Source organism: Danio rerio, chromosome 2, assembly GCF_049306965.1.
Source record: "Danio rerio strain Tuebingen ecotype United States chromosome 2, GRCz12tu, whole genome shotgun sequence".
NCBI lineage: Eukaryota > Metazoa > Chordata > Actinopteri > Cypriniformes > Danionidae > Danio > Danio rerio.
In genome coordinates this window covers 8,395,665-8,409,810 of record NC_133177.1, presented here as the reverse complement: position 1 = coordinate 8,409,810, position 14,146 = coordinate 8,395,665, and the positions used below count along the sequence as shown (strand labels likewise).

The 14,146-nt window shown below is 31.7% G+C and overlaps 1 protein-coding gene across 6 annotated transcripts in view; it reads left to right on the top strand.

Moving 5' to 3' along the window:
* The window catches only part of pls1 (plastin 1 (I isoform)), a 56,945-nt gene extending 47,940 nt beyond the window's left edge, over window positions 1–9,005 (top strand). For 5 of the 6 annotated variants that reach the window (XM_073912606.1, XM_073912604.1, XM_021479039.3 and 2 more), the window contains 6 exons: window positions 2,270–2,348; window positions 3,809–3,923; window positions 4,235–4,368; window positions 7,246–7,369; window positions 7,489–7,613; window positions 7,716–8,997. In XM_073912606.1, coding sequence (XP_073768707.1) covers window positions 2,270–2,348; window positions 3,809–3,923; window positions 4,235–4,368; window positions 7,246–7,369; window positions 7,489–7,613; window positions 7,716–7,854 — 716 coding nt within the window. In that variant the 3' untranslated portion in view covers window positions 7,855–8,997. 6 annotated transcript variants of the gene reach the window in all.
* The last annotated feature ends 5,141 nt before the right edge of the window (window positions 9,006–14,146 follow it).

Sequence of the window (14,146 nt, the reverse complement as noted above, 5' to 3'; positions counted from 1 at the left end):
TGTCTTAAAAATATCTAATCAAATATTATTTACTGAAATCATGGCAAAGATAAAATAAATCAGTTATTAGAAATGAGTTATTAAAACTATTATGTTTAGAAATGTGTTGAAAAAACTTAAATAAATAAATAAAAATAAATAAATAAATAAAAACATAAATTGGGGGAAAAATAAACAAGGGGGCTAATAATTTTGATTTATACTGTATATTTAAACACATTAATGAGGGAGGATATGCTAAAATTCACAAACTTCTTCGTTATTTATATATCACATTTACAGTTGAAGTCTAAATTATTCACCCTCCTGTTATTTTTTTATTATAATTATATTTTTTTTTTCAATATTTCCCAAATGATGTTTAACAGAGAAAGGAATTTTTCACAGTATTTCCTATAATATATTTTCTTCTGGAGAAAGTCTTATTTGCTTTATTTCAGCTAAATTATTATATATTTATAAAAATAAAAAAAGAAACATTTTAAAGTCAATATTATAAGCCCCCTTAAGCTATATTTTTAATTGTCTACAGAATAAACCATCGTAATAATTTGCCTAATTACCCTAACTTGCTTAATTAACTTAGTTACGCATTTAAATTGCACTTAAACCTGTTTAACACTCACTTTTGGGTATTTACACCTACCTAACTTAAAATTTTAACAGTTCTTGACCCCAGTGAGATTTAAATGTAAATCATTGGAAAGGTATCATTGAAAAGAAGACATTTTGAGCTTTACTATAGTCCATCAAGAACAGTGATCACCAAACTTGTTCCTGGAGAGCCGGTGTCCTGGAGATTTTAGCTCCAACCCTAATCAAACACACCTGAACAAGCTAATCAAGGTCTTGCTTGGTATACTTGAAACATTCAGGCAGGTGTCTTGAGGCAAGTTGGAGCTAAACCCTGCAGGGACACCGGCCCTCCAGGACCGAGATTGGTGACCCCTGATCTAGAAAGTTTCATGCTGAAAAATATGAAAAGTTATACATTATGAAGTAATGAGAAAGGAAAAATGCAATATTTGTGTTTTCATATACAAACACAGCCTGACATTAATGTAATCACCTAAAAAGATATACCTTGAAAGCCAATTGTGTCATGGGTTTATATTTAAAATATGATGGAGATAGCATGCAAATTGAGATTTCTGAAAAGTTTTTCGAGACTACATCGATGTCCTTCTTTCCCTCACTGTCAGAGGCATTTTCTCAGAAATGACCTTCCTAAACTAAAACAATAACAGTTGCTGAAGAATTTGGGCTGCATTCACACTTCATGAATCTTTGCAAAGAAGACAGTTTGAGCTTTAGTATTCATCATCTAATTTATAATGCTCAAAACTAAAAAAAAAAAAAAAAAGGTTATCGATGTTTAAGTAATGTAAAAAGAAAATGCATCGCACTAAACATTTTATTATTTCATAAACAAATATAAAATGAGTCCTGGAGCAATACACAAAAGTAATAGGTCAAAATCCACACATCTCTTGAGTATATGTTTTGAATTTGATAGCAAAATCATAAATTTTAATCATCATAAAGTTTCTGGAATTTTTTTGGGACGATATCTTGTGATTTTCCCCCTCTCCTTGTTTGTGGAGAAGCAGTCTGATGATCGTGTGTACTGAAGGTTTCTAACAACTATTTTAGTAATTTCACAAACCTCCTCAATTTTCTAATTGTAAAATAATAAACAGAAATGTATAGTATGAGTGATTATTTGAGCATAAAAACTACATTGTGTGAGATGAGTCCAGTGCATATTCAGCAAAAAAAAAAGTCTTACTAAAGTTGTTCTCTGAATACTAGTACTTTGAAAACTATAAAAATATCTAGTAAAATATGATTTGCTGTCAACATGGCAAAACTAAAAGAATTCAGTTATTAGAAATGAGTTATTAAAACTATTATGTTTAGAAATGTGATTAAAAAAAAGTCTACTTTCTATATATATATATCAAGGGGCCTAAGAATTTAGGAGGAAAAATAATTCAGACTTTAACTGTATCAATGTCAGTCTATTCAGCAATGCTAATAGGCTGTATATAAAGTAGAAGCCCTAAAGCTATGGCAGCAAAAATAGCCTGTTTATTTGAGTAAGAGGGTGGACAGTGTTTGGTGAACTAAGGTCGATTTAAACATGGGCATCCAATGAAAATAATTCAGTAAATAAACTATATTTAAAGTCCATAATGATCCTTAAAATAAATAGCAGGCACAACACGGTGGCGTGTTATTAATAAGTGATCTCTGTCTCTTGGCACAGGGGAAACGAGAGAGGACAGAACATTCAGGAACTGGATGAATTCTCTGGGGGTCTCTCCATACGTTAATCACCTGTACAGGTAATACAGACATTTACTGTAATTGTTTCTCCTTTTTTTTATTATTATGACAACATACTCTAAAAATGGCAGGCCAAACTAAACTAAGGTTTGCACAGAATATACCCTATATCTGAGAAAAGACTTTTTAGGAACAAATAATAACTTGACTTCTAGTTGATCATTTGACTTAAGAAATGGCTTATTTGAAAGGCAAAGGCCTCTAGATTACGCTTATTTTACCGAAATAAAATATGATCATGCCTTGATTTTTAATTATTGAATTAGGACAGTGAGGTCTTTAATTAGACAAAAGTCTTGTCAGAAATAATGTACAGTATAGAATATAAAGTCATGGTGCAGTGGAAAAAGAATGTAATTTTGTCTGACTCCTGAGCTCGGACTGCATCCATACATCTCTGCAATGACTCAAATCACTTAGAGTCATCTGGAATAGCTAAGAAAGCGTTCTTGCAGGACTCCCGGAGTTCATCAAGACTCCTTGGATTCATCTTCAATGCCTCCTCCTTCATTGTACCCCGGACATGCTCAATAATGTTCATGTATGGTGACTGGGCTGCCCAATCCTGCAGCACCTTGATCTTCTTTGCTTTCAGGAACTTTAATGTGAAGGCCAAAGTGTGAGAAGGAGCGCTATCCTGCTGAAGAATTTGCCCTCTCCTGTGGTTTGTTATTTAACGAGCGGCACAAATGTCTTGATACCTCAGGCTGTCGATGTCGCCATCCACTCTACAGATCTCTCGCACGCCCCCGTACTGCATGTAACCCCAAACCATGAATTTCATTGAGAATCTTGGGTGCATTCGGGTTACAATAGGTCTTCTGCGGTATTTGTGATGATTAAGATGCAGTTCTACCATAACTAGAAGTCAAGTTATTATTTGTTGCTCTTACAACTGGGATCAACGTCAAGACTTGTGTCAGGTAGTGGTTTTGAGAGACTCCATTACTCAATTAAATTGAGGCAACAAGTTTATTCAATTAATTTAGTTCAGTCAACTTTTTAGGGTTTTCAGTGTATTAAAAAAACAATAAAAATTTTGAGGAACAAATTAAATAATGTTTGTTGCCTGCAGTAAAACACAAGTCAAAGTAAATTTAGAAATCACTTCTGTCTTTTTCATTAGCATTTTTCATACTGACCCAACTTTTTCTGATTTGGGTTTGTACTTTCATGAAGTGTGGGGACCCTGCTTTTAGGTTCAGCGAAAGAAAATAAAGGTTTGTAATTAAATGAGGATACATAGACAGTAAATTCTCATTTTGGGGTGAACTATCCCTTTAAATGCCAGAGCATACACACCTTATTTTGTTGTTGTTGTTGAGTGGCTATGAAGAAACGTGCTGACATATCTCTGGTAATGTCAACCTTTAAACACAGTTGATCTTAATTCATTGTCTTAAGCATAAAACATTACAACCAAAAGAGTAAAGTTCATTCCGATCATTCTTTTCTCCAGTGATCTGCACGACGGCCTCATCATTCTTCAGTTATATGAGAGAATCCAGATACCGGTTGACTGGCCTAGAGTCAACAAACCTCCCTACCCTGTACTCGGCTCCAACATGAAGAAGGTTTGCCTTTTGACAAGCTAAAAGTATTAAAAAGCTAATAGCTGAGATCACCTTCAAGTAACTTCAGAACATTAGCCAGTCAAAAAATACGTTTCTGGCAGAAGATTAAAATAAAAGTGCACCCAGCTATGTTGAATTCCTGTATCTGCTAAACTGATTAGCGCAGCTCCCCCAGGCTAGCGGCTAACTCTTTAGAATTCCAAATGCACACTTTATTCATCAAAAATGCTAGTTGTGTATGGAACGCTGCTGTAGATGGAGTTGAATTATACATGTCATGTTAATTCGCCTGACATATGTTTGTTTTGTAGCTTGAGAATTGCAATTATGCGGTCGCACTGGGCAAAAAGGAAGCAAAGTTTTCCTTGGTAGGAATCGGCGGTGAGAATATCAATGAGGGAAGCCCCATGCACACGCTGGCACTGGTCTGGCAACTAATGAGAAGGTACTAGATCTATATATGATATTGCTTTCAGTACACGAGCATGCCAGTTCGTGACTGTTTTACATTTTGGCAAATTTAATGAAATTATATATATATATATATATATATATATATATATATATATATATATATATATATATATATATATATATATATATATATATATATATATATGTGTGTATATATATATATATATATATATATGTATATATATGTATATATATATATATATGTGTGTATATATATATATATATATATATGTGTGTATATATATATATATATATATATATATATGTATATATATGTATATATATATATATGTGTGTATATATATATATATATATATATATATATATATATATATATATGTGTATATATATATATATATATATATATATATATATATATATATATATATATATATATATGTATATATATATATATATATATATATATATGTATATATATATATATATATATATATATATATATGTATATATATATATATATATATATATATATTTAAATATATATATATATATTTAAAAATATATATATATATTTAAAAATATATATATTATATACACACACACACAGTTGATGTATGATGTATATATATGTGTGTATGTGTATATATATATATATATATATATATATATATATATATATATATATATATATATATATATATATATATATATATATATATATATATAGTTGAAGTCACAATTATTAGCCCCCTTCAAATTTTTTTCCTTTTATAATTTTTTTCCACATGATGTTTAACAGAGCAAGGAAAATTTCACAGTATGTCTGATAATATTTTTTCTTCTGGAGGAAGTCTTATTTGTTTTATTTTGGCTATAATAAAAGCATTTTTATATTTTTTTAAACACCATTTTATGGAGAAAAAAAATATTAGCCCCTTTAAGCTATATATTTTTTCTCGATAATCTACTGAACAAACCACTTTTACACAAATACTTGCCTAATTACCCTAACCTGCCTAGTTAACTTAAATAACCTAGTTAAGCCTTTATATGTCACTTAAAACTGGATAGAATTGTCTTAAAAATGTCTAGTAAAATATTAAGTGCTCTCATCATGGTAAAGATAAAATAAATCCATTATAGAAATGAGTTACTATTATGTTTAGAAAAGTGTTGAATAAAATCTTCTTTCCGTTGGGGAAAAAATAAACAAGCGGTCTACTAATTCAGGGGGGGTAATAATTCTGACATCAACTGTATATATATATATATATATATATATATATATATATATATATATATATATATATATATATATATATATATATATATATATATATATATATATATGTATGTATTAATTTTTACAATCTAATATACAAGTTGGTTTACTGGAAGAGGATCTAAAATAAAATACCTTTGCTGCTTGTTCAAACTACTTATTTAAAATGAGTTAAAACAACACACTTCTTAAGTCTTTTTTTTCAGGACAAATTAACAGTTTTATGTTTAGTCCACTTAAATTTGTAAAAAACGATTAAAGCCCCGATCAGATCACATGATTTTGTCATGATTTCAGTACGATTACCTTGACGTAGGATGTCGTGGGGAGTCATAAACGACAAAAAATATTTTCTTCTCATGTAACCTGGCATAGTTCACAACAACCGATACCATGTCTGCGACGCCTCACAACATCATCGCAGAAAGTCTAGCATTTTTTTTTTTTTCCGCAATCTTCACAACGATTTCCGGCACATAATTTATCAGTTACAGTAAAAATCTGAATTATTAGCCCCCTTTTAGAATTTTATTTTATTTTTTAAATATTTCCCAAATGGAGTTTACCAAGGAAATTTTCAAAGTATGTCTGATAATATTTTTTCTTCTAGAGAAAGTTTTATGTGTTTATTTCGGATAGAATAAAAGCAGTTTTATATTTTTTTAAACACCATTTTATGGAAAAAATTATTAGCCCCTTTAAGCTATATATTTTTTCTCGATAATCTACTGAACAAACTATTATGTTTAGAAAAGTGTTGAATAAAATCTTCTTTCCGTTGGGGAAAAAATAAACAAGAGGTCTACTAATTCAGGGTGGCTAATAATTCTGACATCAACTGTATATATATATATATATATATATATATATATATATATATATATATATATATATACCATGTCTGCGACGCCTCACAACATCATCGCAGAAAGTCTAGCATTTTTTATTTTTTCCACAATCTTCACGATGATTTCCGGCACATAATTTATCAGTTACAGGTAAAGTCGTAATTATTAGCCTCCTTTTAGAATTTTATTTTATTTTTTAAATATTTCCCAAATGGACTTTACCAAGGAAATTTTCACAGTATGTCTGATAATATTTTTTCTTCTAGAGAAAGTTTTATGTGTTTTATTTCGGCTAGAATAAAAGCAGCTTTTATTTTTTTTTTTTTTACATTTTAAGGTCAGAATGATTAGCCCCTTTAAGCTATTTTTTTTTCCGATAGTCTACAGAACAAACCATCGTTATGCAATAACTTGCCTAATTACCCTAACCTGCCTAGTTAACCTAATTAACCTAGTTAAGCCTTTAAATGTCACTTTAAGCTGTATAGAAGTGTCTTGAAAAATATCAGGTAAAATATTATTTACTGTCATCATGGCAAAGATGAAATAAATCAGTTAATAGAGATGAGTTATTAAAACTATTATGTTTAGAAATGCGTTTAAAAAAAATCTTCTCTCCGTTAAACAGAAATTAGGGGAAAAATATAAACAGGGGCTAATAATTCAGGGGGGCTAACAATTCTGACTTCTACTGTTTATATTTTTATTTTAATGTCTCATTAATTTCCTTCTTTCTTATAAACAATAACTCTCCCAGATACACACTGAAGGTTCTGTCTGATCTTGGTGATGGGGAAAAAGTCAGTGACCAAATAATAATCAACTGGGTGAACAGCACTCTGAAACAAGGCGATAAAAACTCCTCCATTAGCAGCTTCAAGGTGAATCCCATCAGACATTTACAGTCAGAATCGCTTTCATAATGTGCCATAACAATAACAAACCATTATCATATAAAAAAAAACTGTTTAAATATATTTTAAAAAATGCATCAATACAGGACAAATCGATCAGCACAAGCCTGCCAGTGATTGATCTGATCGACACCATTGTGCCCAAAGCCATTAAATACGAGATGGTGAAGAGCGGCGACATGACGGCAGAGGACAAGCTAAACAATGCAAAGTAAGTTCCCTCACATAAATTACCCCGATACGCATCTGACGCCAAATTGCCTTCTGTCTCGCCTCCAGCAACTGTCTCCCTATCTCTGTTTCCCACTCGCAGATATGCAATCTCTGTGGCGCGAAAAATAGGAGTCAAGGTGTACGCCCTGCCCGATGACCTTGTGGAGGTCAAACCCAAGATGGTGATGACGGTGTTCGCGTGCCTTATGGGAAGAGGCTTGAAGAAAGTTGACGGCTGACCTTTATGAAGGACTCTTGTCAGAAACACACAACCCTCACGTTGCACTTTTCCTCCTCCTGACTTCCATTTATTGCTTTAAAGTGAATATGTTGTTTTCGAATCAATGTAGAGTCTTCACTTCTCCTGTTAGGATAACTTCAGACAGGACCAAGTAGTGACCTTAAAATTTAGGAAATGTGGTTCTCTAATTTTGATCTCCACTGTAGACATAGCCTCAATCCCCATGACTGTGTTTCGCAACCACATTCCTGGAGGACCACCAACACTGGATGTTCTGGATGTCTCTTTCAACTTTCACACCTATTACAGGTCTTTCAGTCTCTGCAAATGAGCTAATGATCTGAATCAGGTGTGTTTGGTTAAGAAGATATGGAAAATGTGCGGAGTTGGTGGTCCTCTGGAAACATGGTTGAGAAACACTGCTTTAAGGCAAATTGTTATATATATATATATATATATATATATATATATATATATATATATATATATATATATATATATATATATATATATATATATTTCCTCAGACATTTGTCTTTCATGACAAGCTTCTATTTAGGGGTTAGTTCATACAAAAATTCTCCCCACATGTCATTCCAAACCTTGAGACAAACGTTGAAGATTCGTCACAACGCATCAACACAAACTAGATGAAATCTTAGAGCGCTCGAATCCTCCATAGACTATCACTACATGTTTTTGGAGATTTGTATAATTATAGTTGAAAAACTGAAGTCACATGAAAAGTTCTGACAATGTTTTTGGTTCCTTCTCTGGACTTTGAACATCACGAAACCTTTTCTGTGTCTATGGATGATGAGGGAGCTCTCAAATCATCTAAAATATCTTAACTTGCGTTCTGAGGATGAACCAAGATCTCACAGGATTGGAATGGCATCAGTGTGTGTAATCAATAACAGAGTTTTCATTTTTGGCTGAACTAACTCTTTAAGCGCATCTCAAAATGTCTTGCAGAATCTGCTTGCAGATGTAAGATTATTGAAAGGCAGTACCTGTTTTCTTGAAAACTGTGACTATTTTTTTTCCATTTCTCATTAAAATGATTCCTTTTGAGCCAGATTGTAAATAGTTGGATATTTTTAACGATACATAAATAAAGATGCCCACCAGAACTATTTGAGCCATGCAGATCTGCGCATTAATTCAGTTTGATGAGGTTGGATTCATCTGGCAATCAAACATGTTGTGTGTCAGTCTAAACCAGTGTTTCCCTACCCTGTTCCTGAAGGCTCACCAACAGTACACACTTCAACCTCTCCCTAATCAAACACAATCAACTCCAAAACCTGACGTTATTGAGTCAGATAAGGGAGACATGAAAATATGTACTGTTGGTGTGCCTCTGGGAACAGGGTTGGAAACAATATTTGCTCATCCTCACAAGGTTACCACCAAACTAGTCACAAGTTTAAATTTTTAAAATTCAGATCATACTGTACATCACCTGAAAATGTAATAAATAGGCTTTCCATTAATGTTTGGTTTCTTAGGATGGACAACAAGGGTGAAAACTTTTGGTCAAAACAATCAACATTTTGAGAAAATCACCTTAAAGTTGTCCAAATTAAGTCCACAGTGCACATTACTAACCACACACTGAGTTTTAAGGTATTCGCAGTAGAAAATATACAAAATATATTCACTAACATGATCTTTACTTAATATTCTAATGATTTTTGACATAAAATCAAAATCGTAAAAAATTATTAATTTCATTGTGAGTGTTTATTAGTTAAGGCCACCTAATATAAAGCGACACTTAATATTTGGCCAAGAAATACTGTATTAGAAAATCTGCAATCTGAGGGTGAACAAAAAAATCAGAATACTGAGAAAAACACCTTTTAAATGTCCAAATTACGTCCTTCACCGTGCACATTAATAATCACAAATTAAGGTTTGATGTAGTCACAGTAGGAAATGTACATAGAACAAGATTTTACTTAATATTCTAATGTTAAGATATATTAATATTACATTACATAGTCACACTTTACAATAAGGTTCATTAGTTAATGTTAATAAATGCATTTACTGACATGAACAAACAATGAACAATACATTTACTACTGTATTTGTTCATGTTAGTCAATGTTAGTTATTAAAAATACAGTAGTTCGTAGTTCATGTTAACTCATGGTGCGTTAACTAATATTAACAAGCATGGAGTTGGATGTTAATAATGCATTAGTAAATGTTCAATTATGATTAATAAATGCTGTACATGTGTTGTTCATGATTAGCTCATGTTAGTAAATGCATTAACTAATGAAACTTTTTGTAAAGTGTTACCCATTACATTAATATTATATTTATTACCTAATGTTAGGTTTTTGACCTAAAAGTAAAATTGTAATGATTCATTAATGTCAGTGTGAGTGTATATTAGTTAAGGTCACCTAATATAAAGCGTCACCCAATATTATTTGAAAAATTTCCAAGAGATGGGTTGCGGCTGGAAGGGCATCCGCTGTGTAAAAATTTGCTGGATAAGTTGGCGGTTCATTCCACTGTGGCGACCCCGGATTAATAAAGGGACTAAGCCGACAAGGAAATGAATGAATGAATGAATGAATGAATGAATGAATATTTAAAAATTTGCAATCTGAGGGTTAAAATAATGAAAATACAGAGAAAATCACCTTAAAGTTGGCCAAATTAAGTCCTTCACAGTGTACATTACTGACCACAAACTGAGTTTTGAAGTATTTACAGTAGAAAATGTATAAAACATAATCACTAACATGATGTTTACTTAATATTCTAATGATTTTTGACATAAAAAATTGTAAACATTTGTTAATTTCATTGTGAGTGTTTATTAGTTAAGGCCACCTAATATAAAGCGACACCAAATATTTGGCCAAGAAATACTGTATTAGAAAATCTGCAATCTGAGGGTGAACAAAAAAATCAGAATACTGAGAAAAACACCTTTTAAATGTCCAAATTACGTCCTTCACAGTGCACATTAATAATCACAAATTGAGGTTTGATGTAGTCACAGTAGGAAATGTACACAGAACAAGATTTTTACTTAATATTCTAATGTTAAGATATTATATTAATATTACGTTACATTAATATTATATTTATTACCTAATGTTAGGTTTTTGACCTAAAAGTAAAATTGTAAAGATTTATTAATGTCAGTGTGAGTGTATATTAGTTAAGGTCACCTAATATAAAGCGTCACCCAATATTATTTGAAAATTTCCCAGAGATGGGTTGCGGCTGGAAGGGCATCCGCTGTGTAAAAATTTGCTGGATAAGTTGATTCCACTGTGGCGACCCCGGATTAATAAAGGGACTAAGCCGACAAGGAAATGAATGAATGAATGAATGAATGAATGAATGAATGAATATTTAAAAATTTGCAATCTGAGGGTTAAAATAACGAAAATACTGAGAAAATCACCTTAAAGTTGTCCAAATTAAGTCCTTCACAGGTGTACATTACTGACCACAAACTGAGTTTTGAAGTATTCACAGTAGAAAATGTATAAAACATATTCACTAACATGATGTTTACTTAATATTCTAATGATTTTTGACATAAAAAATTGTAAACATTTGTTAATTTCATTGTGAGTGTATATTAGTTAAGGCCACCTAATATAAAGCGACACCTAATATTTGGCCAAGAAATATTGTATTAGAAAATCTGCAATCTGAGGGTGAACAAAAAAATCAGAATACTGAGAAAAACACCTTTTAAATGTCCAAATTACGTCCTTCACCGTGCACATTAATAATCACAAATTGAGGTTTGATGTAGTCACAGTAGGAAATGTACACAGAACAAGATTTTTACTTAATATTCTAATGTTAAGATATTATATTAATATTACATTACATTAATATTATATTTATTACCTAATGTTAGGTTTTTGACCTAAAAGTAAAATTGTAAAGATTCATTAATGTCAGTGTGAGTGTATGTTAGTTAAGGTCACCTAATATAAAGCGTCACCCAATATTATTTGAAATTTTCCCAGAGATGGGTTGCGGCTGGAAGGGCATTCGCTGTGTAAAAACTTGCTGGATAAGTTGGCGGTTCATTCCACTGTGGCGACCCCGGATTAATAAAGGGACTAAGCCGACAAGGAAATAATTGAATGAATGAATGAATATTTAAACATTTGCAATCTGAGGGTTAAAATAACGAAAATACAGAGAAAATCACCTTAAAGTTGTCCAAATTAAGTCCACAGTGTACATTACTGACCACAAACTGAGTTTTGAAGTATTCACAGTAGAAAATGTATAAAACATATTCACTAACATGATGTTTACTTAATATTCTAATGATTTTTGACATAAAAAATTGTAAAAATTTGTTAATTTCATTGTGAGTGTATATTAGTTAAGGCCACCTAATATAAAGCGACACCTAATATTTGGCCAAGAAATACTGTATTAGAAAATCTGCAATCTGAGGGTGAACAAAAAAATCAGAATACTGAGAAAAACACCTTTTAAATGTCCAAATTACGTCCTTCACAGTGCACATTAATAATCACAAATTAAGGTTTGATGTAGTCACAGTAGGAAATGTACACAGAACAAGATTTTTACTTAATATTCTAATGTTAAGATATTATATTAATATTACGTTACATTAATATTATATTTATTACCTAATGTTAGGTTTTTGACCTACAAGTAAAATTGTAAAGATTCATTAATGTCAGTGTGAGTGTATATTAGTTAAGGTCACCTAATATAAAGCGTCACCCAATATTATTTGAAAATTTCCCAGAGATGGGTTGCGGCTGGAAGGGCATCCGCTGTGTAAAAACTTGCTGGATAAGTTGCCGGTTCATTTCACTGTGGCGACCCTGGATTAATAAAGGGACTAAGACGACAAGGAAATGAATGAATGAAATGAATTTTTGAACATTTGCAATCTGAGGGTTAAAATAACGAAAATACGGAGAAAATCACCTTAAAGTTGTCCAAAATAAGTCCTTCACAGTGTACATTACTGACCACAAACTGAGTTTTGAAGTATATACAGTAGAAAATGTATAAAACATATTCACTAACATGATCTTTACTTAATATTCTAATGATTTTTGACATAAAAAATTTTTAAAATTTGTTTTAAAAAGTGCACATTACTGACTTTTGATATATTTACAATAGGAAATTTACAAGATGCATCCACAGAACATGATTTTCTTAATATTCAGATGTGTGGCATTAAAGTAAGAGCAATTATTTTGACCCATGCAGTGTATTTTTGGCTAACGCGACTGATTTTGTGGTTCAAATTATGAGTAAAAAAACAGCCCTTTTAAAGTCATTTTAGTCTTTAGAATAGATCAAATCTACAATTAGAAGTCATACATGATATAACAGTGGCTAGAATTATATTTATCAAAGCCTTTGCCTCATATTTGCTCTCATCTCTGCCAATGTCTTGTGAGAGCAGCTCTTCTCTAGAGGCAGTTTCTTTCATTGCCAGTGTAAAAATCCAGATGTGTGGAAGTAATGTATGTGGGATCATTTCAGCTGAGCTGAGCATTTCCCTTTGACAATTGTACCATCACGTAAAAGCTATGCTCGGTTTCACCCGTGAGAATAAATGAAGCCTACTCCAGGCACAGTGAATTCACTTAACAATGTGCCTCATTCTCTGTACTGCGTTATATTACCGCTCTGAAAATCGAGCAGATTTCAAAATTGGAGTAAGCTCCAGAAAAGAAGATATCTGCAATTGCTGCCCAGTTCCAACACTGATAATCTAGTTTAAACCCTTGTAAAATAGAAGTGCGCACTTACTGATTATATAACATTAAAAGGGCACTCGTTTATGACCACTTCATAACACTTTCTGTAAGAACAGGTTTCAAACTACATTTGTTAGAATGTCAAGTTAAGCATGATCATCGGACATGTTGATAAATGGGAGGTTAGAATTTAAATGATAAACAAAAATCCCTGTTATTCCATGACTTAGACAAAAATAAAAGAAAAATCCCTGATTCTCAATGTCTGGAATACACCGTTTTTTTTTGTTTGTTTTTTTAAATGGCATGATAGGGAATCTCATGGCAATTCATAATTTTTATATGACTTTAATTTGTAAAAATCATATGAATCCATATAGACTAGTCATTAAATGGACAAAATTTAAAATAGTTACGTTTCTTCAAGAGATCAATCTGGATCTTCCATGAGGAATTCCATAAGCTGTTGGCAGCAGCCATTCGCAGTGGTGTCTGAAACTATAGTGGACGTTCTGAAGTGCACTCAACTGAAGA